The sequence below is a fragment of the Somniosus microcephalus genome, chromosome 9 (genome assembly GCF_052327205.1).
Source record: "Somniosus microcephalus isolate GS21.2 chromosome 9, FLI_Smic_1.0, whole genome shotgun sequence".
Lineage (NCBI taxonomy): Eukaryota > Metazoa > Chordata > Chondrichthyes > Squaliformes > Somniosidae > Somniosus > Somniosus microcephalus.
In genome coordinates, this window is record NC_140995.1 from 151,727,181 (window position 1) to 151,751,911 (window position 24,731).

Consider the following 24,731-nt stretch of genomic DNA (forward strand, 5'->3'; position numbering starts at 1 on the left):
ACTCCCAGTCCTCAGAAACAAGGAAGAGAATTTTAAACTTGAGGTGTTGGTTTATCCAGAATATTTTAAATTAAGCAGTGAGTAGGACATGGGGACACAGGTTCAAACTAGTAAACGGTAACTTTAGGATTAATATCAGGTGGCTCTTCACACAGAGTGATCAACAAATGGAATGAACTTCCAGATAGAGTAGTGGAGGAGAAAACCCTGCAATTATTTAAGAAACAATCTGACGCAGCAAGAGGGGTCTCCCTGGATGGATGAATTAAGATGGACCTACCTGGTCTGTAATTATTAAAGTTTCCTTTAAAGTTTTTTAAAAGTTCTAGTCCTTCTAGGTTGTGCCCCTTTATAATTTAAAAAAAAAGCGGGCACCTACTTTAAATTGGCAACTGCCAGTAATAAGAGTCAGCACTAGGTCACCTCCCCCCTCCCCGGCGGGGAAGTCGTTTCAAGTGCACGTGTGCGCGCTGTGGTCCGCCCTGCTAGCGGCGTCATTCCCGTGGTGCACTATGATAATTCAAACTGAGGGAGCGGCGGGAGCGCGAGCAGGTAGGGAGACGGAGGAGAAGCAGGGCAGGGCAGGGCAGGAAAAGAAAGATAAGATGGATGGGGGAGAAAGAAAAGGTGGGGGGAGAGCCGAGCCGAGCCGAGCCGACAATACACATTTAAGAGTAGGGAGCGAGAGCGAGCTCAGGCCCCGGCCCGCCAGCGGTACACAGCCGGCCCGGGGCTCTCGGGCCAGTGGAGGTGAAAGGTCGCGCTCCTTTCTCCACACGGATGCTGGCGGACCCGCTCGGTGAGCTTCCAGCAGCATTTCCTGGCTTTGTTTCCGATTCCCCCCAGCCCCCCCCCAGCATTTGGGGAATTGAATCGAGCGAGATGAACAGAACCAGGTCCGGGGGTCTTGACTGATCCAGATTTGGTCCAGGAATGGAACCCGGAACCTAGACCCGGCCCGGGGACGGTGATTGAGCCAGACCCGATTCCTATTCCTGCGTCTGGTTCGGCTTGGTTCCTTTTCCCGAGCTGGATCTAGAACAAAAATTGAACTAATTCTGGACTAGGAATGGAAATGGAACCAGACCCGGCCCTAGAAATCAAACTCAACTAGAGGGACTCTACCAGAGAAATCAAACACTGCTGAAAGTCCTAGTCCTCCAGAGGGGGTCTAATCAAAGCTGTATATAACTAATACAACTTACAGCCCACTTGAGGTAAAGGTCAACATTCGGTTAGCTTTTAATTTATTTGTGTATGTGTCCACTAGCTTTTAGTGATCTCTGTACTTTGACCTCTAAATCTCTGCTCCACCACAGTTCCTAGCTCTTCTCCATTTAGAAAATACTTTGGTTTATTTTGGGTCGAAAGTGGAAAACCTCACACTTTCCCACATTGAACTCCATTTGCCACAGTTTTTCCCACTCATTTAATGTATTGATGTCCCTTTGCAACTTTCTGCTCACATCTACACTACTTACTGTGCCACCTAACTTAGTGTCGCCAGCAAACTTAGATATACGGTGCTCTATTACTTTATCCAAGTCGCAAATAGTGAAAAGCTGAGGCCTCGGAAATTAAACTAAGCTGGAGACTCATCCTGAACAATTAAATGAAACTAAACTAAATTGAGACCAAGCCTGAGAAAATAAACTAAATTTAAACACAAATAACTTGTTTTAATGAGCCCAATAAACCCTTTTTACCATTGTCTTTTTCCTACTGTTGTGTTAAAATGAAGAGAGCAGATCAAATCATGGCTTTTTATTCTTGGCTGTGCATGGGTTAATGTGGCCCAGGTCAAACAATTAGCTCTGAATCATGGTAAATTACTTATTAGAGAATACTATTTTCATTTACAGTTGCAAGAAGTTTAGTACTACAGCTGTACAATAATAATTTTTTTTGCCTTTCCCAGGGGATTACATGACCGCTGGGTGGATGGAAGAACTGTTTAGCCATGGTGGGGTGGAACAGCTTGTCTTTTCCTTAAAAAAAAAAAAAAAAAAAAAAAAAAAAAAAAAATTAAACTTTAAATCATTTTGGTGCTAATTTATTTTTATACTTTTGTCTCCGGCAAAGGTAATGGCCCAGAATTTGCTGGAAAAATGTGAATGATGCATGCCATTATTGATGTGCAAATGGGCCAGCAACCTGTGGCGAGGAAAAATAACCCGTGAATTACAAATTGCTACAAGTTGTTGGACGATTTGCACCGCTCCTCCATTAGCTTTGCGAAAATGGCATCTCGCACTTAACCTCTGAGTTTCATGAAGTATTTGCACATTAATTGCCCATTAAACTCGCCACAAAATTAAATCTAGTAATTAATAGCATTATAATTGTTGAGGACTGCTAATCAACTTCTCTGGCTCAGAAAGTTAACAATTAGAAGTGTGGAGTCTCATTCTTTCAGGTAGTGAATTGTTGTTGGAGACTGTTTGTTTATTTCGCAATCCTTTAATCTCCTTGGTTATGGAGATATACTGTTGGTCCCGTTGTTCGTCAAGGTCCCAAATGCCTTGTTGCGCTGTTATCAGATCGCACTTACAGGACAAAAAAAATTGAGCTGGAGGGCGCAGGAAGAAGTCTAATGCCGTGTGATGCCTCACTCAGCAAATTCTAGGCCATTATTAGAAACTTCGCACAATGATCAACAGTTTTCTAACCTGATACTAACTTTTTCCTCTGTCTTTGCAGTGTCTGAAAGGCATTCGCATCTTTTTTGGGGGGAAGCTTCTAGTTTGAAATAGAAAATATGGATCAAGCTTGTCCTTTCAAATCTCCTTGTCAGCAGGAACATAAAAAGAACCAATCAGGTATGAACTGACTGGACTATAAGAAGTGTTGATTGTTAGACAAAATGTTATTTCTTGTTCCAGTGACATTCTAAGTAGAGAAAAATGGACAGTACCATATATGCCAGAACATCGTGCACGTTCTACTTCTAAGTATGAGTGATTTTTGAGTATTTATTAAAATTGTGACATAAAACTAAGGAAGTTTTAGTTTTTACACTAGTGGGGAATAAATCTGTTTTTGTGTTAAAACAGTTGCTATAGTAAGTAAAGAATTATTTGGGATACTTTGTCATCTAGTGATTTGCTGTTTTTAGTATAGTTATAGTACTTTAGTAAATCTATAGAAATTGACATCGATTAGTTCCAGAATCAGTGACATTGTGCTCCCACAGATCATTGCTTCTTTTAGTTTAAATGAAAGCAAAATACTGTGGATGCTGGAAATCTGAAATAAAAACATAAAATGCTGGCAATACTCAGGTCAGGCAGCATCTGTGGAGAGAGAAACAGCGTTAATGTTTCAGGTCGATGACCTTTTGTCAGAACTGGAAAAAGTTAAAGATATAACAGATTTAAGCAAGTGCAGGGGGAGGGGAGGGAAGAACAAAAGGGAAGGTCTGTGATAAGGTGGAAGGCAGGAGTGATTAAATGACAAAAGGGATGATGCAACGCAAAAGGAGATGGTAATGGGACAAGTAAAGAAATAAAAGTTGAGTCTAGAAGAGGTCTAAAAGGGAATGGCAGAATCATCAGCTGCCATGTGAAAAAAATAGGGGCAGAGGTTATGGTCTGAAATTGTTGAACTCAATGTGTAAAGTGCCTAATCGAAAGATGAGGTTCTGTTCCTCGAGCTTACGTTGAGCTTCATTGGAACAGTATAAGAGGTCGAGGACAGAGATCAGAGTGGGAGTGGAGCGGAGAATTAAAGTAACAGGCGACCGGAAGTTCGGGGATCACGCTTACGGACTGAACGGGAGTGTTCCGCAATGCGGTCACCCAATCTGTTTGGTCTCTCCAGTGTAGAGGAGACCGCATTGTGAGCAGCGAATACAGTATACTACAGTACGTTGCAAGAAGTACAAGTAAATCGCTGTTTCACCTGGAAGGAGTGGTTGGGGCCCTGGGCAATGGAAAGGGAGGATGTAAAAGGGCAGGTGTTGTATCTCCTGCTATGGGGAGGGGGTGTTGGGGGTGATTGAGGAGTGGACCAGGATGCTGCGGAGGGAGCTGTCCCTTTGGAATGCTGAAAGGGGAGGGGAAGATGTGTTTGGTGGTGGGATCACGCTGGATATGGCGGAAATGGTGGAGGATGATCTGTTGACTGTGAAGGCTGGTGGGGTGAAAGGTGAGGACAAGGGGAATCCTATTGTGGTTGAGGGAGGGAAAGGGGTGAATGCAGAAGTGCAGGAAATAGAACGGACATGGTCGAGGGCCATGTCAACCACGGTAGAGGGGAATCCTCGGTTGAGGAAAAAGAAAGACATATCGGAAGTACTTGTATGGAAGGTGGCATTGTCAGAGGAGATGAGACGGAGAAACTGGGAGAATGGAATAGAGTCCTTACAGGAAGCAGGGTTGGAGGAAGTGTAGTCCAGGTAGCTATGGGAGTCAGTGGGCTTATAGATGTTTGTCGATTGCCTATCCCCAGAAATGGAGACCGAGAAGTCGAGAAAGGGAAGAGTCGGCGATGGACCATGTGAAGGTGAGCAAAGGGTGGAAATTGGAAGCAAAGTGAATTAAATTTTATAGTTTAGGGCGAGAGCAGGAAACGGCACCGATAGTCATCAATGTACCGGTAAAAAAGGAAGGGGACCTGAGTAGGACTGGAACAAAGAATGTTCCACATATCCCATGAAAAGGCAGGCATAGCTAGGACTCGTGCAGGTTCTCATAGCAACACCTTTAATTTGGAGGAAGTGAGTGGAGTCACTTTTAGTTTGTTACAAACAAGTATTTTGTATGCATGCAAAGGACACTTGCAGTTAAACCTCTGTTCTTTACTAAGTGCTGTAATAAATTTTAGATATTTATCATGCAGAATTAATCTGAAATTTAAATATAATGTCTTGGATATACACAAATGAAAGTCTATTTTATAGTCTAAATTTGAACTGTTGGCAGGTTCTCGGAATGAGAATCGTACTTCTTTGGTCATTCCCGCTTCTCCCTTCATGAAGAAGCTAGGCTACGGCACTGGAGTTAATGTTTACCTCATGAAAAGGTTAGTAAATAGAAAGGATGAAAAATAATTTAGAGTGGAGTATATGTTATGAAAATATCTTGAGGGATAATTTTTGTAAAACTCTATAATGCACATTTGGGATTCAAACCTATTTTTCTGCATAAATGGGGCATGTTGTAAAAACATAATGTTGCCTCCACAACCATGTTCAATTTATTTTAGTGCAGGCAATCCTAACCCCCACTCCTGAGAGCTAGCCAACCATAGGTAAACCTCCAATAAAATAAAGCTATGTGGGATTTTAAAAAGTCTTGATATCTAGTGTTACATGAGCCTTGCTAGTTTTGCACTCATCCTGTAGTTCCACAATTGTCCAAGCTACCTACCCATATTGGTCATGCCCCTCATCATTTTAAAGAGCTGAGTCATGTTACCTATTTGCCCCAATCTCTCTGTTCTTTAGGGAAAATAAACTCTGTTCATTGAGTCTCTCCTCGTGACCGGGTCATCGGTGTCTACTTGAAGTCAGAATGTCTAAATCTGTTCACTATATTCTAAATCCTGTAATTGGGTTTAACTAATGAAACACTACTGGATAGAGACATTTAGACTTGCTATTTATTTAAGTAATCCTAAAAATTGTGTGGCTTGTATTTTTATGAGCTACGCATGACTCAGTGGAATTTGCAAGTACCGCAGCTATCTGTGTAGCATCTATTAGGTGTTCTGACTGATCCCAGGGAGTCCACAGTGCACTGCTAGATCCTGTCAATGGAGTGAGAGGCGGCAGGGCTAGCAGGTGAGGGACCATCATCAGGAACCATTATTATTTCACCCAAAATATCTAATTGAAAGTGAAAATCCCGTTGAGAGGCAACTGAAAGCACTAAATTTTATGCAAATAGAAACATCAATAATACATTTCTCATGATTCAGACAATAGCAGCATCTATGTGATACTGCTTGTACTGGAACATAGACTTTGTACTGCTGACCCATTCTTCAAACTTTTGGATCTTGTGTATCTTGACCCTGAATAATATGCTTGAATTCATCATTACAGGTGAAATTGTCGCAGTCAAACAAGACCCCTATCAATGAGTATATAGGTTTAAAAATAACGTGGTTTTTTTTTTATTGCAAGTCACAATACAAGAAACATTACAATATTAGTCCCATTGCTAACACCTTCATGTTGATATTTTTAGTGGTTAGTCAGTAATATTCATTGTCCTTCTATTCCACCTTTGCCAAGGGATTAGCAACCCACTTAAAATAGGACCCATCCACTTGTCTAGATCACTCCTGAATGCTGTTAATCTCCCTTACATTAGTTACCTGGCCACATGCTTGCTATCCTCTGCAAATTTCATACTTTTCCATATATTGTTTATAAATAGCATAAAGAAGGAATCCCAACCCTTGCAAAATGTCACTAGTCACTGTACTCTCTCTCAAAGCATTGTTCAGATATCTCATTCTTTCTAAGATCAAGCCACTTGAGTCCATTTAGTTAATTTTCCATTAATCCCACGAGACCTGATAGCTTCACATGAAATATTATCATTATTATACCGTCTGAAAATCTAGTAAATTCTATCAATTTCATTACCCTGTTTCAATAATTTGATTACCTCCTAATCATATGTTAATTCTAAAACCATTTTAAGAACTGTTGAGGCTTATACACTCTAGATAAGTATTGGTAGTATCAGTAAGATGCCCTTTAGAATTTTCTCCACCACTGACATTAAGCTAAGGAGTCTGAAAATTTATGGTATTCATAACATTACGATAAAAAACAAGATTTGTCCCTGCACACCTCCAATATTGTGGCTGAATTGGGGTAAGAAATGGAATATAAAATAGTGGTATTGAGGTCACACTGTTTTCCAAAAATATTTTGTGTTTAGATCCCCCACAGGTAAATCAAGTTCTCCATGGGCTGTGAAAAAGATTAATGCTAAGTGTAACGTGAAGCAGAAAAATGTTTATCTGAAGAGACTTCAGGAAGAAGCCAAACGTCTGAAAGGTCTTGAGCATCCTAACATTGTTGGTAGGTCTATTTATATATTTAATTGGAGAAAAATCTGGGAAAGCACAGTATGGACTTGAGTAAGTCATTTACTCAACAAAAACAAAAAAAAATAACATTGAACCTTTACTCACCAGCAGTGGCACCAGCAAAGATTTCTTGTAAAGGTAGGAAATGGAATAGTATAGTTCTAGTTAGTAATGCACATGGCATCTGTTTATGCACCAGTCTGTCAGTAAGGCACAAAGCGCCTCTAAATATTAAGATATAGTCCTCTATTTCCAACGGCATTAACATTACTGAATCTCAAATAGTTGTTGTCTACAATTTTAATTTTTGCCAGGATGAAGTATTTCTACATCTGTTTGGAATTACTTTGGCGATGGCACTGTTGTGAATACAGGTAGACTACCCTTTATCCGAACTTCCGAAAACCGAAACCCTCTAAAAACCGAAGTTTTTTTCGTTCAGCGTAAGTCGTGCGCACGACGCCGACCCCCCACCCTTTCGGATAAGGGATAGTGTATCCTTTACCCGCACTTCCGAAAACCGAAATCCTCTGAAAACCGAAAGGTTTCGTTCAGCGTAAGTCGTGCGCACGACCCCCCGCCGACCCCCACCCCCCGCCAAATTTCCCAGTCTTATAAAATACCTTCTGAAATCCGAAATTTTCCGAAAACCGAAACACGGCTGGTCCCGAGGTTTTCGGATAAAGGATAGTCTACCTGTACAAGGTACATTGACAATTTATGTCCTTTGGATGAGACACTAACTGGAGATCTAGGCTACTGAGTCAGGCAGATGTAAAAGACTCCATAGTACTACTTGAAGGAAAGCAAGGAATTCTGGTGCTCTGGGCAAAATTCTTCCTCAACCATTACCACCACAAGTAGCGTAACTAGTTATTCATCTGTTTGTGGAATATTGGTGGTGCAGAATGGCTGCTACATTTGCCTATATAACAGTAACTGCACTTGAAAAGTAATTCAATGTGAGATCTCTTTAGATGTCCTGAGATGTTAATAAGTTCAGCAATTACTTAATGTAATACTTGCTCTCATTCCTTTTTGAATGGGCATCTCAATGCTTCATTTTTAAACACCTCCATTTACCTAACCTATAGGGAAATAACTATTGGGTCTAATGAGATATTGCAGCCTTAAACTTTGTAGATTCACTTTTTTAAAGTAAGAATTACTATAAATTTTACATTCATACAGATTCTAATGACATTCCTCTCTTTATATCTTCCCTGGAATTCTGTTCACAGGATACAGAGCTTTTACTGAAGCAAATGATGGGACTCTGTGTCTGGCTATGGAGTTTGGAGGAGAGAAGTCTCTGAATGACCTGATAGAAGAAAGGAGTGAGAATGGCAAAGCACCTTTTCCTGCTACTACCATCCTTAAAGTAGCTTTGCATGTGGCTTATGGATTGAAGGTACAGTAGTCTAGTCGCTATGGTACTGGATTAGTTATTTGCAAGTTAGAATAAAAGAATGATACAGCACAGAAGGAGGACATTCAGCCCATCGTGCCTGTGTCAGCTCTTTGAAAGAGCTATCCAATTAGTCCCACTCCCCTGCTCTTTCCCCATAGCCCTGCAAATTTTTCCTCTTCAAGTATTTATCAATTCCCTTTTGAAAATGATTATTTAATCTGCTTCCACCACCCTTTGGGGCAGTGTATTCCAGATCATAACATTTTTTTCCCTCGTGTTGCCTCTGGTTCTTTTGCCAATTACCTTCAATGTGTGTCCTCTGGTTACTGACCCTACTGCCACTGAAAACCGTTTCTCCTTATTTACTCTATCAAAACCCTTCATGATTTTGAACATCTATCAAATCTCCCCATAAGCATGTAAACTCCAAAGAGAATAACCCCAGTTTCTCTACTCTTTCCACATAACTGAAATCTTTCATCCCTGGTACCATTCTAGTAAATCTCCTCTATACTCTTTCTAAAGCCTTGACATCCTTCCTAAAGTGTATGCCCAGAATTGGCCACAATACTCCAGTGTTGCCATAACCAGTGTTTTATAAAGGTGTAGCATAACTCCCTTGCTTTTGTACTCTGTGCCTCTTTTAATAAAGCCAAGGATTCCATATGCTTTTTTAGCAGCCTTATCAACTTGCCCTGCCACCTTCAATGATTTGTGTATGTGAACTCCCAGGTCTCTGTTCCTGCATCCCCTTTAAATTGTAATGTTTAGTTTTTATTGCCTCTCCTTATGCTTCCTATCAAAATGAATCACTTCACACTTCTCTGCATTAAATTTCATCTGCCATGTGTCTGCCCATTTCACCAGTCTGTCTACGTCCTCCTGAAGTCTGTTACTATCCTCCTCACTGTTTACTACATTTCTGAGTTTCGTGTCATCTGCAAACTTTGAAATTATGCCCTGTATCCCCAAGTCCAGGTCATTAATAGCATCAAAGGGCAGTGGTCCCAACAACGACCCGTGACACCACTTCACACTTCCCTCCAATGTTCCCTGTAAGCTGTGCTTTATTCTGCGCAGCCTGTTTCTTTTAATGTATGGTCCCTTTTAAATTTCTGCACATGCGCAGTATCTACAATGTAAAAGCCGGTGAGCAGCCTGTGTGGAACCTTCCCATTACTGCGTGGCCGCGCAGTTTAGAGGGAACATTACTTCCCACCAGTCTGAAAATCAACCATTCACCAGTACCCTGCTTTCTGCCCCTTAGCCAATTTTGTATCCACGCAGCCACTGTCCCTTTAATCCCATTGGCGTCAATTTTGTTAACAAGTCTATTATGTGGTATTTTATCAAATGCCTTTTGAAGTCCATACACACATCAACCATATTGAAGGCACAACAATTTGCATTTATATAGCACCTTTAACATAGAAAAACATTGCAAGATGTTTCACAGAAGTGTAATCAGACAAGAATCAACAGGCAAAGGAAGAGACATTCGGAGGGATGACTATGGTCAAAGGGGTGGGTTTTAAGGAGGAGAGAAGTGGAGAGGTTTGGAGAGCGAATTCAGGAGCTTGGAGCTTAGACAGCTGGAGGCACAGCCACCAATAGTGAGATGAAAGGTGAAGGGATACCTGGGAGGTCTGAGTCCGGGGAACGCAGCGTTCTGGGAGGGGTATAGTTATGCAATTGCATTCAATAAGTTTGGTAATTTCGAGCTGGTACCAGAATCAAATGTCCACAAACTGCCAGATTATTGTTAAAAACCAAACTGGTTCACGGATGTCTTTCAGAGAACCTGCCATCCATACCTGGTCTGGCCTACTTGTAGTTCTAGTTCATGCAACATGCTTAACTTTTAATGTGGTCTGAAACAATTTTGCAAGCCACGCAATTATGAAAACAAATGTTTAAGGTTCCTCACTAACTTCTTGGGGCAATTGGGTATGGGTGATAAATGAGGCCATGCCAGTTTCACCCACATCTCCCGGGGGGGGGGGGGAAAGAGGAGGGAAGAGGAGTGTGGAACAATCATTAAATAAATGCATGCTATGCTAATATATACTTTATTGAACAAACTGAATAAACATTGCCAATGCACAGATAATGCTATGTTCTCAATGAAATAAATGGCCAAAAAGTCATTAATAGTAAATTTTAAAGCTTGTGGATCATGATGGATAGAAGTAGTAGTACTGTTTTTTAAAATGCAGTTTTGTACCAGATCATTGCATTGTTCTACATTGTTTTCTAATGTATTAAAATTTGTTCATGTACAAGTTTAATTCTAGTACTGTTTTATGGCAGTGTTCATATCTAAACATTTTGGCTTCCTAATTGATTTCTGCGTCAGCTGTGGCTCAGTGGGTAGCACCCTCGTCTCAGTCAGAAGGTTGTGGGTTCAAGGCTCACTCGAGGCTTAAGCAAAAAAATCTAGGTTGACACTGAGGGAGTGCTGCACTGTCAGAGGTGCTGTCTTTCGGATGAGACGTTGAACCGAGTCTGCTCTCTCAAGTGGACGTAATAGCTTCCCATAGCACTATATTTTTGAAGAAGAGCAGGGGAGTTATCCCTGGCGTCCTGGCCAATATTTATCCTTCGATCAACATCACTAAAACAGATTACCTGGTCATCATCACATTGCTGTTTGTGGGAGCTTGTGTGCAAATTGGTTACTGCGTTACCTACATTACAACAGTGACTACACTTCAAAAGTACTTTATTGGCTGTAAAGCACTTTGGGACGTCCTGAAGTCGTGAAAAGTGCTATATAAATGCAAGTCTGTCTTTCTTTGCATTGTGAGCCCAAAGGCTGAGTAATTGGCCAGCTCCCTTGGTAATTGACCGCCTCCACTACTCAGTGATGTACGGGAGCAGTCCAAGTTAATTAGCTCTCTTGTGCCTTTTTCCTCTACTTCCCCACCCTCTCCCTCACTCTGATATGTCTTGCCTCACCTCTGATACAGTAATATGCTATACTAATGTCATGTTGTCAAAACCACATTGATTTCATGGATCAATAGTTTTGTTTCTGCATTCTTAATAGTTAACAGAAATAGATTTAAGTTCTTTTTTGACTTTTGCTCAACTCCCTAAGAATGACACTGCTATGTGGTACCACTACTGTGTATTAAGCTGGGGAGCTCAGCTACCGATGCTGGTTTGAACCATTTGGTGGGTTACATGAGGCCAACGTGCAGTCTTTTTTCTACCATGCTGCCACATCTTGGCTCCTTAGTATGGCAAATTACCAATCTGCTTGGCTTTCTAAGACTTCATTTGTTTAACTGGCAACATTTCACATTTGGAGTTGCCTTTATGCAGGATGCAAGTGTAATTGGAGCATTTAGAATGGAATGCTCTCAATCTTAGCCTGTTTTTATTGTCCCTGGAGCATTTTGTTTAAATACTGGATTCATACACTGTGGTCGATTGCATTTCTGCAGAATTGTAGTTCCTAAGAATTTAAATATTTATGTACTTTTGAAACTTTCAGTATCTGCACAATGAGAAGAGACTCTTGCACGGTGACATCAAATCTTGCAATATAGTCATTAAAGAAGATTTTGAGACCATTAAGATCTGTGATGTGGGTGTTTCACTCAAATTAGATGAGAACATGCAAGGTAAGTGAAAAGTGATTCATTTGTAGATATGGTTCATCAGGAATTGTAGACTGTTAGTAAATGTGGTATTGTAGGAATGTCTAGTTCCTATCCAAAAGACGGAGGTCCACTCAGGCGATCAAATAAACGAGGTTTAATGAAAACTAACAGTTTAACGGATAACTACAGGAGAACATCGAATATAGGTCTAGTCAGTTCGGAGGCTCCACGAGGACTGCTTGGGCGGTCCCGTGGCTGACGTCATCACGTTTTTCCCGCTGGTAGGGGGATCACGTGATGAACGGCGTGACGTCATCGTGTTTACCCGCGCTATTAGTGATCGCGCTCTGTACATGTAAACAGCGAAAACAAAGATACAGACTCAGGCTGTAGCTAACATATTATTAAAGGGAATTATATACAATTGATCGGAGTCCCTTAGTGGAGCCGCCACATGCGCCCCCCCCCCCAGAATTGTCTTTAATAGCAAAAGTAAAACGGCGAGGAGGCCTGACAAGCCTGTCAGATCGACTTCTGTAGCCTTGAAGTGGAAGCTGATGGACGGCGGGCGAGCTGGCGGGCGGTTGCGTTTGATCTGGCACGGCGACTGTGGGCGGTCGGCCACGTTTCAGCGGTTGTGCGATCTCGACTGGGCGGTCAAGGTCCAAGTGAGCCGGCTTCAACCGGTCAACCGAAATGTGGTCCGGTTTACCTCCGATATCGGCCGAAAAAGTTTTGTCTCCTGGCTCTATCACGCGGAAAGGACCAGTGTAAGGGGGTTTGAGCGGATCCCGGTGAGCGTCGTGGCGGATAAACACGTAGTCGGCGTTCTTCAGCTCAGCTGGGACGTGGGAGCTCTGCAAGCTGTGATGTGACATAGGCACTGGAGCAAAACTTCTGGCCGCCTCCTGGTGGCTGATGAGCTGCTGGGATGCGGACCATGGCTCTGTTGGAGTCGGAAGGAAATCCCCTGGTACGCGTAGCAGCTGGCCATATACGAGCTCCGCCGAGGACGATTGAAGATCTTCTTTAGGCGCCGTACGAAGACCCAAAAGGACCCATGGAAGCCTGTCCACCCAGCCCGCGCCTTGAAGGCTGGCTCGCAGTGCGGCTTTGAGCGACCTGTGGAATCGTTTGCACAGGCCGTTCGCCTGTGGATGGTAGGCAGTGGTGCGATGTAGCTTGACCCCGAGCCACAGCGTTCCAGAGCTCAGAAGGAAACTGCGGCCCACGATCAGACGAGATGTCCGCCGGTACCCTGAAATGGGCGACCCAAGAGGAGATGAATGCCCTGGCGACGTCTGCGGAAGTGGTGGATGACAAAGTAACCGCCTCCGGCCATCGAGTGGTGTGGTCCACCATTGTAAGATGAGTAAACCCGTGCGAAGGCGGAAGTGGCCCCACCAGGTCCACATGCACATGATCAAACCTACGTTCCGGAATAGCGAAAGTGGCCAATGGAGCCTTGACGTGACGCTGCACCTTGGCCTTTTGGCAGACCGCGCAGGTGTTGGCCCAGTCGCGAACATCCATGTGCATGCCCCGCCACACGAATTTGGACGACATCAGCTGTTGCGAGGCCTTCATGCCAGGGTGCGACAACCCGTGTATGGCGTCAAAAACTTTTTGGCGCCAGGCGACCGGCACGATAGGGCGAGGATCTCCGACGGAGATGTCGCAGAGTAGCGTAGTGCCCACGGCATGGAATTTGACGTCGGCCGCTTGGAGGCTAGAAGGGTTGGTTCTGTATGATTGGACTTCCGGATCCGAGGCTTGATCCGCAGCCATGAGGGCATAGTCGATGCCGAGCTGGACTGCATGAATGGTCGCGCGGGAGAGGCAATCCGCCACCAGGTTGTCTTTACCGGACACATGCTGAATGCCAGTGGTGAATTCTGAGAAACGTCAACTGACGTTGTTGCCGAGCTGACCACGGTTCGGCGGTCTTGGCCATAGCGAACGTTAGTGGCTTATGGTCCACAAAAGCCGTGAACGGACGTCCCTCTAGCAAGAACCGGAAATGGCGGATGGCCAGAAAAAGGGCCAGCAACTCCCGGTCGAACGTGCTGTACTTCCGTTCGTTTCGCCGTAGTTGACGGCTGAAAAATGCCAGCGGTTGCCACGTCCCATGCACCCACTGTTCCTGTACTGCGCCGATAGCGTAGTCTGCTGAGTCGGTGGTAAGGGCGATGGTGGCAGCGGGTGCGCCAGCATGGTTGCGTTGGCTAAGGCGCCTTTTGTGCCGACGAACACCCGGTCCATGTCGACCGTCCAGCTAATCGGATCCTTGCCGGACTTGCCCTTGAGGGCCTCGTACAGGGGCTGCATGAGCAGAGCTGCATTAGGGACGAACCGGTGATAAAAATTTACCATCCCGAGGAACTCCTGCAGGGCCTTGACGGTCTGCGGGCGCGGGAACGAAGTAACTGCCTCCACCTTCGTTTGCAGTGGAATTGCGCCGTCTGATGTGATGCGATGGCCTAAGAAATCAATCTGCTGCAGGCCGAACTGGCACTTGGCCGGGTTGATCAAGCCATGTTGACTGAGGCGTCTAAAGAGGGTGCGTAAATGGCAGATGTACTTTTTATTAGGGCTGGCGATGAGGATGTCGTCGAGGTAGACTAATAGAAACTTGAGGTCCCGGAGCACGGAATCCATCAAGCGCTGGAAAGCCTGTGCAGCGTTCTTCAATCCAAACGGCATCCGCAGAAATTCAAACAGGCCGAATGGGGTGATGACTGCAGTTTTTGGGATGTCTTGTGGGTGTACGGGGGACCTGGTGGTAGCCACGGACAAGGTCGACTTTTGGAAAAAAATGGTATTTCCTGCCAAATGGGCAGAGAAATCCTGAATATGAGGGATCGGGTATCGATCAGGAGTAGTGGCGTCTGTAGTCGCCGCAAGGTGGAGAGGCGAACACCAGGGACTATTCGACCGGTGAATAATCCCTAGCCGCTCCATAGTGTCGAACTCCGCTTTCGCAGCCGCGAGCTTGCCAGGTTCGAGGCGCCGGGCCTGTGTAGACCGGGGAGCCAGTAGTTATGTGATGTTCGACACCACGTTTCGTGGCCGTAGAAGAGAAAGTGGGTCTGGTCAGGTCTGGGAAATCTCCGAGGCGAGCGAAGGCATCCGGAGGTGGGAATGCACAGGAGACAGTGCGCGACACGGCGTTACCGCGGTGCCACGGGATGGAGTGAAAAGTGGCCGCATTGATCAACCGGCGGTGCCATACATCCACCAGGAGGCCGTTGGCGCACAAAAAATCCGCCCCGAGGATGGCTTGAGACACTTTGGCTGAGATGAAATCCCAGTAAAACCGCTGGCCGCCGAAGCACACCTGGACCCGCTGTCTTCCGAAGGTCCGAATGGCCCTGCTATTAGCCGCCTCGAGGGAGGGGCCGTGCCCCCCCCCGGCTTGTAGATTAAGTTCGGTAACTTCTGTGAAAACCGTTCGCAAAAGTCGGTCACCAATGTAGGAATGTCTAGTTCCTATCCAAAAGACGGAGGTCCACTCAACGAGGTTTAATGAAAACTAACAGTTTAACGGATAACTACAGGAGAACATCGAATATAGGTCTAGTCAGTTCGGAGGCTCCACGAGGACTGCTTGGGCGGTCCCGTGGCTGACGTCATCACGTTTTTCCCGCTGGTAGGGGGATCACGTGATGAACGGCGTGACGTCATCGCGTTTACCCGCGCTATTAGTGATCGCGCTCTGCACATGTAAACAGTGAAAACAAAGATACAGACTCAGGCTGTAGCTAACATTATTAAAGGGAATTATATACAATTGATCGGAGTCCCTTAGTGGCTCCGCCACAGTATTCAGTAGTGATCAACTTCTTGAAAATGTGTTGTGCTGCATCACAAAATTGATACATTTCAAAAATGGCTGACAAATATTCTTTAAAATGTATTCAATTACAATTTTTTTTCTATTATACTTAGATTTTTTTACTTTGGTTTCATAAAATGTGATTTTATTGAGAACACTTGTACATATACATGTACGTTCACACTTAAACCATTTTGAGTGCATGGTGCTTGCGGGAGCAGTACATTGATGCATCTAAATTATATTTTTTTAAATTGTTGCTGTTATCGGACTGTGAAACTCTGTCCGTGTTTCCTTGGTGTATGGCAGTAAAGACCAAGGCATGATCTAAACAGTGTGGATTTGAGCAATTTCCTAGCATGACAGCAAAAAAGCTGTAAAATTTATTAATGTGATGTTGAAAGGGAAAATCTGAGCTGTAATGTTGAGGGTTCCATGCTGAACATTCAGATCCTTTAGATCCTGTCTGAATCTTTGGAAAACAGTGAGAAAACTGCTGTGTATGTGACCTTTTTTAAAGTTTATTTTTCTTTGGTCTGAAAATAAAACCCTATGGGCCAGTTAAAAAATGCTGCAGAGATTTAACATCTTTTGTGTGTGTTGGTTTTCAGCAGGGTTCCTAAAGCAGGATTTGTTTTGAACATAGTTTTGTTCTTCAGTTACCACTGATTTCAAAATATATTGACTTAGTGGAAAGGAATGTTCAGACATCTGCTGTTATTTTAATTCTGTGGGGTGTTTATTTTATTAGCTGGCTTAAAGACAAATGCATATCCACACAATTTACAGTTCATCTAAAAGTGGCTGTGCACTAAAATAGTGCAGTTGCTCCTGTTACCATGAGAACATGTTAAAAGAGGAAACCGACCACTCAGCCCATCAAAGCTCATCCATCTATGACAAACCTGTTTCTCCTTTTCCCCACTCCCTGCCAATCAGACTATCTAAATGACTTCAAGAGCTTTCCCTACTATAACCAGAAGGCCATTCCACGTATTGATCACGCTGTGAACTTCCTGACATCAAAATATTGACTCTTTTATCTGTGCCCACTTGTCCTATTGTTGCTCTTTACCTTGAAATGGTTCTCAAGATTTTTCTTTTCTAAGCTGTTAACTTACTTTTATACCTCCTGAGTTCCCCACACCGTAACCTCTTCAGTCTTTCCTCAACTCAATCCTCTTAACACTAGGGGATGCGCGTTGATGCTCTTTCTTCTGCACTGGCTCCAGGGCTTGAATGTCTCCCAAGTTTTGATGATCAAAACTGCATGAAACTCAAGTTACAGTCTGAACAGAGTACTGTACATTTTCAGCATGATGTTCTGACTTATACTGTCCTGGTTTAGCAGCAGTGTTCTACTTGCTTAGTTGATTGCTTCTGCAGTGACTAGAGATAAGTGCCAAATGTAGTATCTTTCAATTTCACCCGTATGTATTTTGACATAATTCATAGAATATGTACATTGTCCATTTTTCTTCTATATGCTGTACCTTGCACTTAACTGCATCGAGCACCCTCACTCTTCTATTAAAACACCTGGCTATATTTAGAATATCCTTGTTTTATCTCTACTGTCCTGCCTGGCAGTTTGTTCAAACATTTATTACACAAGAGTTAGAAGTTCTTCCTAATATCTGTTAAATTTGTTTTTCATTAAATTACATTTCTCCCATGGAGTTGCCACCTTCTATTCAGATCACAGCTTCAGTATTTGCCTTGGTCACTTAGTTGCCTTGCACAGTCTAAGCTGAAACTCCTAGCAGAAGCATGTGACTGACACCAGCCTCCTGCTTCCAGTAGTGTTCCTTTAACTCCAACTCTAAAGGCTCATTTCTGGAAACCAGGCAGCACGAACAGCTGATCCTCCAGTGGGAAATAAACTGCTGCTGGCTCCTCCTAGGTTTTCAAACATTCTATAGACTTGGACATCCCAGAGATCTATGAGCTCCTCTGATTTTAACCCATCTGTCATGAAATTTTTATATTTGACTTAGCACATTTTTTTCCTGTTATTGATGTTAATTAAGCATGTTTTCTGCAATATATTTTCCTTTTGGGTAGTTGAAACTTTTGGAGTTATTACAAGAGTTGCCAGGGGGGTGGGTGTATATATTTATTCTTTTGTGGCACCTTTTAGAGTACTGTAATATTTTTTGATTTATTTAATATTTTATAAATTTTGTGGTTGTTTTATTTTTACGATTGTACTCAATGAGCTTCTCTAACTCTTTCCTCATATCCCATCCCATTACACATACCATTCTTATTCTTTACACCCTGTCCAATGCATGTTTTTTGTGTTATGACTAACTGTCAAATGCATTGTAAAGTCTTAGCATAGCTTCTGAAAACTGTACTCTACTCTTCTGGCTACGTATCCTAATAGGTGTTTTTAAATTGCTATGCCACATTGTCTAAGCATTGAAAGCAATTAGTTTACAATTACTACCAGCTCCCTTTGTCTTCCTGTGATCATTTAACTCCTGTGTAATATTTTATATTTATCAGCGTTAACACTCCTTTGCTAGTTGGCTGCCCAATTGCATAACTGGTCTAAATCCTTCTGCAAATCATTTGCTATATATGTTATGCCTGTGACGTTTCTATTTCAGTGTCAACAAACTTAACGAGCTTTGATTTGGTTTTTGGTTTCCAAGTCATAAATGTAGGTTAGAAGCAACTGGGGCTGAAGTAAATTTGAGTCCTGTTGAACTTCCCTTAACATTCCTCCCCAGTCTGACATTGTGCCTCTAATGAGTACTATTTCCTGTTTTTTTTTTTTTAAATCAACTTTTCTTATCCATTTCCATATTCTACCTTTTCATTCCTGTGGCTTTTCATTTAATTAGAATTTTGCTTAGTTGGTGAATCAAGTCAGTTTTGTGCTGTGGACTCCTTTTCCTTTTGGTATTTGTCTCAATGTAAATGTATTTCAAGCAAGAGCCTTTTATGGCTGAGATATATCATTTCATGACTTGGATAAAAGGTCACATGTGAAACATTAACATTTCTCTTTCAGATGCTGGCTGATGTGTGCCTTTCCAGTATTTTTTATTTTTATTTCAGATATCTAGTTTTCAGTTTTTTAGCTTTGATATTTTAGGTACAGGGATTAGGATCTCTGGCGCTATCTGTTTGAGTGCTAAGCCTTTCAAGTTTGAGATTTATAACAAAGTTTCACTGTCTTGAGTGTATTTTTAAATGTCTTTGTAGTAAGTGATCCCAAAGCAACATACATTGGGACTGAGCCATGGAAACCAAAAGAGGCTCTGGAAGAAAATGGTCTAATTACTGACAAGTCAGACATCTTCGCCTATGGCCTCACATTGTGGGAAATGATGACCCTTTCTATGCCTCATGTAATTATTTCTGAAGGTAAGCTTACAATTGTGCATTGCTGGTCTGGCCTTTCACATAACTGGGATGATTTGGCTGTTCCAGGGAATGGATCTTAGAAAATTGTAGCTGCAAAGTCTCTGGTTTTTCATTTATTAAAATGAATGGACAGAAAATCACAGGTTGTGTCCATTATTTCCTGCAATCCATTCCCTGCTGGGGAATTGCAGAATCACCCCAACGTGTCACCTTTGCTCAGTTTGTGTTACTCTTGCCTCTGATTCAGAAAGTTGTAGGTTCAAACCCCACTCAAGACAAGCATACAAGCTTGTCTGATACTCTAGTGCAATACTGAGAGAATTATACTTTACGTCAAGGTTTTGTCTGTCTGCCTGTTAACGGTGGATGTTAATGGCAGCATTCAAAGAGGAGCAGAGAGATCTGGGGTCCTGGCCAACATTCCACCTTCAACCAACCAACCAACATCAGCAAAAACTTTTTAATTAATCATTACATTGCTGTTTATAGGATAGTGCTACATGCAAAATGACTGCCCCAGTTAATATACTTGCAACAGTATTGTCATGGATTTTGGGATGTGGTGGTGTTATATAAGTCTGTCTTTCTTTCAATCTCAAAGTATTTCAACCATTATTGAGAATAACTTCATTACTTGTGACATTTTTTCTAATGATTCTCATTTAATGTCCTTTCAGAATTGTGGACATTGACATCTTGTGACATTATTGCACATTTTAATCGCATGGCGCTTGTGGGCGAATTATAGAAGTTTAAGCACAGAAGGTCATCATTTGGCCTATCTGTGACTGGTAGCTCTATGTTGAAGCTATTTTCTACAATCCCATTTCCCTGCTCATTCCCTGTACTCTTTTACAAGGGTTTACCTAATTCTCTCATAGTTTGCCATTGAAGTAGTCTTTTCCAAAAAAAATTTATGCTAAAATTGAATTATTTCAATTAAGCAATGTAAATAATAGCAAAGTGGAAATTTAGTGCTAGAATGAATTCAAAATTTAAATTCAGCAACTTTAAGAAAAATATACTGTAATGCATGAAAACATTCTTCTAACCTCTGCCTTTATGTATCTAAAATGTATGCATCCTTTTTACCAATTCAGCAACTAGTGGAAATAATCTTTCATTATTTACTTTATCAAAATGTTGAACACTATTACATCCTCCTTTTAATCTTTTCTGCTCTAGCGAATACAGTGCTTTTTCAAATATCTCTGCTTTACTATATCCTTACATCCCTGCTTTCACTGGAGTATTTGCATGGCTCCAATATTCTTTCTATAATTAATATAACATCCCTCTGTATAAAACCTACAATCTTATGCCTGTTTTAAGGATTTTGTTTTTGGTGACCTGTGTATCTGTTTCTCTACTCTACTGCGAACTTTCACTTCAGTTCTATTTCCATTCATTGTTATTTTCCCCAAAATGCAATACTTTACATTTATCTGTATTGAACTACATTTGCCAAGTACCTGCCCACTCCCCTAACTTATGTCTTCATTCATTGTTCCTCAGTTTACTTAATTTTGTGTCACTAGAAAATGTTAATATTGGTTCCACTATACCCATGTCAGAGTCATTTATGTGTATGGAAGATAAAGATTTCAAGGCAGAACTTGTGGGCAGATCCCTGGCTACATTTTGTCAATTTAAGAAATGGCCATTTATTCCTACTTGCTGGTTTCTATCCTTTAGACATCCCTCTTTAACATTAGGGTTGTTGCCAGGACAGTGCACTGTATTGAAAGTTCAAAGTATTTCATTTCACCTTGGCCCCTGCAGTTGAATTGGGTTGGTTTGCAGATCTTGCTATGCTTTGAGTGGGGTGTTTATTTCCTCTTTTGTGAGGTGGTTTGTGTGTTTAGAAGAGAAGGTTGATGTTGTATGAACTTCCAGAATGAGGTCCCAAACTGCTATTTCCTGAATATTAGATAAAGCTGAACATCAACTCATTACAATTAGTGTGTATCTCGTGGGTGTTTCAATGTGTGTACTCCACTGGGGTGGGGAATGCATCACAACAAAACATACTTTACCATCATGTTCCCCCTTGGTGACCTATAATCAATAGAAACACTTTTATATAAATATCACTCAATGCATTCTGAGCACTTTATTTCTTAGTGCAGATAGTTTTATGTTATCAACTGATGACCAGATGGTGTAAGATGGCAATGGACAAGTGTTGTTTCTGGGAACGCTGGTATTTTATTCATCTGTATTACTTGTGGAGGGGGTGTATCTGGGAATTACTGGAAAGTTATCAAAGAATGCCTGCTGTTCCTCTGCTACTGCGGCTTGCTTACTTTTTCTGTTGTGAAGTTATGCAGCACAGAGCACTGTTGCCACATTGGATATTTTTGCAAACAGGATAGGTTCCTTAGTCCATAGTGACTCTGAAAACGCCATAGCTGCAGATTACAACTGTTGCAAATCAGGCCAAGATAAAACTGTTCTCTTAGCCCCAGTGCCTGTGGAAATGTACATGGATAATTGAGGATGACACCCAGCTCTACCTCACCGCCACCTTTCTCGGCCTCTCCACTTTATCTAAATTGTCAGACTGCTTGTCTGACATCTAGTACTGGATGAGCAGAAATTTCCTCCAACTAAATATTGGGAAGACCGATGCCATTGTCTTCGGTCTCCGCCACAAACTCTGTTCCCTAGCCAGTGACTCCATCCCTCTCCCTGCCAATTGCCTGAGGCTGAACCTGAACCAAACTGTTTGCAACCTTGGTGTCATATATGACCCTTAAATGAGCTTCTGACTACATATCCATGCCATCTCTAAGACCACCCTCATCCAAGCCTTTGTTACCTCTGGACTTGGCCCCTGGCTGGCCGGCCTCCCATGTTCTACCCTCTGTAAACTTAAGGTCATCCAAAACTCTGCTACCTGTGTCCTAACTCGTACCAAGTCCCATTCACGCATCACCCCTGTGCACGCTGACCTACGTTAAAATCCCAGTTTAGCAACGCCTTGATTTTTAAAATTCTCATCCTTGTTTTGAAACCCCTCCATGGCCTCGCCCCCCCCTCCCTATCACTGCCTCTTTCCTCCTTTTAAGACGCTCCTTAAAACCTAGCTTTTGGTCATCTGCCCTAATATCTCACGTGGCTTGGTGTCAATTTTGTTTAATAATGCTCTTGGGACGATTTACTACGTTAAAGGTGCTATTAAATATATGTACTGTATATAAATATTTAATTTTTGTCTGCGCTGTTCTTCTGCTATAGACTCTTTTGATGACGAAGACAGCTTGGATGAGGATGCATATTATGCAGCTTTGGGAACAAGACCTGCACTTAACATGGAGGAACTGGATGATTCCTACAAGGAGGCTATTGAACTGTTCCTAGTCTGCACAAATGAAGATCCTAAAAAACGTCCCTCTGCTGCACAGATTGTGGAGGAATTAGAGGCAGCAACCAAAATAAAATGAAGTTTATTGTGAAATGCTTTCCTCCAACCCCTTACCCATTTTGAATTCTTTAGCTTCCAAAAAGTCTCATGTTGGCTATTCCTTTGATATCTAGTTTTTCTTCTTTATTCATTCATTCATGTACTGTCTTGGTGTTTAATTCTTTATGAATGTACTTGTACTAACCTTCAGCAACTACTGTTCAATTCTAATGTCAGTCATGTTTTCTTTTAAGGTACTTTCAAAATTTGCTACTATAATAAAATGTACATTATCCAGTTACATTTTTTTGTTTATAGAATGTGACCACTTAAGTACTGCTTTCAGTCTAAACTAGGAGCAGGTGTAGACCCTCGAGCCTGCTCTGCCATTCAATAAGATCATGGCTGATCTTCAACCTTAACTCCACTTCCCTGCCTGCTCTCCATATCCCTAGAGTCCAAAAATCTATCATCTCAGCCTTGAATATACTCATACTCAGCATCCACAGCAGTTTGGGGTAGAGAATTCCAAAGATTCACAACCATCTGAGTGAAGAAATTCCTCAATCTTAAATGGCCAACCCCTTAACCCTAGCCTCTGTGGCCAGGGGAAAACAACTTCTCAGCATCTTGTTTCAATGAGATCACCCCTCATTCTTCTAAACTCCAGAGTATAGGCTCATTCTCTTATCATAGGACAACCCTCACCCCAGATTCAATCTAATGAACCTCTAAGGCAAATCTATCCTTCCTCCAATGAGACCAAATCTGTGTACAGTACTCCAGGTGTGGTCTCACCCAAAGCCCTGTACAAGTGTAGCAAGACCTCCTTACTCTTGTACTCCACCCCCCCTTGCAATAAAGTCTAACATGCCATTTGCCTTCCTAACTGCTTGCTGTTTCCTGTATGAGGACACCTAAATCTGTCTGAACACCAACATTTAATTTCTCACCATTTAAAAAAAAAATGTTTTTCTAGTCTTCCTACCAAGGTGAATAATCTCATTTCCCCACATTATACTCAATCTGCCACCTTATTGTCTCGCAGCTTACTGTCCCACCTAGCTTTGCATCATCAGCAAACTTGGATACATTACACTTGGTCCCTTCATCCAAGTCATTAATATAAATTGTAAATAGCTGAGGCCCAAGCACTGATTCTTACAGCACCCCACTAGTTACAGCCTGCCAACTGGAACATGACCCATTAATCCTTACTCTTTTCTGTCCATTAACCAATCCTCTATCCACGCTAACTTATCCATGAGCCCTTATCTTGCATAACCACCTTTTATGTGGCGCCTTATCAAATGTCTTGGAAATCCAAATATACTACATCCACTGGTTTTCTTTTATCTACCCTGCTAGTTACATCCTCAAAACTAAAAATGTTAAATACAATTTTCCTTTCATAAAACCATGTTGACTACCTAATAAGATTTTCCAAATGGCCTGTTACCATAGATTCAAGACAGTTCAGATGCTCTGTGCAGCATATGCTGAAATGTATGGCTGGCCTGAGCTCTCAGGACCCTTTTTTTTTGGAAGATGCTGTTCCAGATGACCTGAGCATAATACCTTATACTGGTATTATTTCCCCTTACATTTGCATTGCTTTATACTATGCAAGTATTATCACATGCTCTTAACTATTAAAGCAGATTTAATCAACCACAAAATGTCAAAGTCCTGTTTTTCATGTAACTAAAGATAAACCCACTTGCACAATAAAAGTTATGCATCATTTGGTAGATTTACAGTAAACAATTTTCCCTTTAAAATAAACTAAATCAATGATTAATTATCAAATCTCAATCTCTAAGGCTGTTCCTTTTATAAGTAAATTTCTGCCCTATATGCATAGCTGATCTCCTATGCTGCTCTATTGTAGCCTTAAGGCCTTTTAGTTGTTCCAGCATCAGAACATTACATAATAGATTTGATGCAAAAACAATGACCAATCAAGGGCAGCTTTGAGCATTGAAGCACTTGTCCTGAACTATTAAGTCAGGAGATAACAATGCTTGGTTGAATGCAGAGTTCAAG

At 42.1% G+C, this 24,731-nt stretch overlaps 1 protein-coding gene across 5 annotated transcripts; it reads left to right on the forward strand.

Moving 5' to 3' along the window:
• Window positions 1–260: 260 nt before the first annotated feature.
• On the forward strand, window positions 261–22,986 carry pbk (PDZ binding kinase). 5 transcript variants are annotated; one of them, XM_085997385.1, is made up of 10 exons: window positions 418–552; window positions 1,919–1,963; window positions 2,701–2,819; window positions 4,450–4,503; window positions 4,923–5,022; window positions 6,897–7,039; window positions 8,289–8,458; window positions 11,958–12,087; window positions 19,118–19,279; window positions 22,520–22,986. In XM_085997385.1, the coding sequence occupies exons 3-10, from the start codon at window positions 2,759–2,761 to the stop codon at window positions 22,723–22,725; spliced, it is 1,026 nt and encodes a 341-aa protein (XP_085853511.1). In that variant the 5' UTR covers window positions 418–552; window positions 1,919–1,963; window positions 2,701–2,758; the 3' UTR covers window positions 22,726–22,986. The 5 variants fall into 5 exon arrangements, with proteins under 5 accessions (XP_085853512.1, XP_085853511.1, XP_085853509.1 ...); XM_085997386.1 differs by lacking the exons at window positions 418–552; window positions 1,919–1,963 and adding an exon at window positions 261–283; XM_085997383.1 differs by lacking the exon at window positions 1,919–1,963.
• Window positions 22,987–24,731: the final 1,745 nt, after the last annotated feature.

What these genes read in the sequence shown, in the direction of transcription:
- pbk (XM_085997386.1), top strand. Translation starts at nt 2,759, where the DNA reads ATGGATCAAGCTTGTCCTTTCAAATCTCCTTGTCAGCAGGAACATAAA. An exon ending in TGAGCATCCTAACATTGTTG is followed by an intron (nt 7,040 to 8,288) that starts GTAGGTCTATTT and finishes TTCTGTTCACAG; the next exon opens with GATACAGAGCTTTTACTGAA. An exon ending in ATGTGGCTTATGGATTGAAG is followed by an intron (nt 8,459 to 11,957) that starts GTACAGTAGTCT and finishes TGAAACTTTCAG; the next exon opens with TATCTGCACAATGAGAAGAG.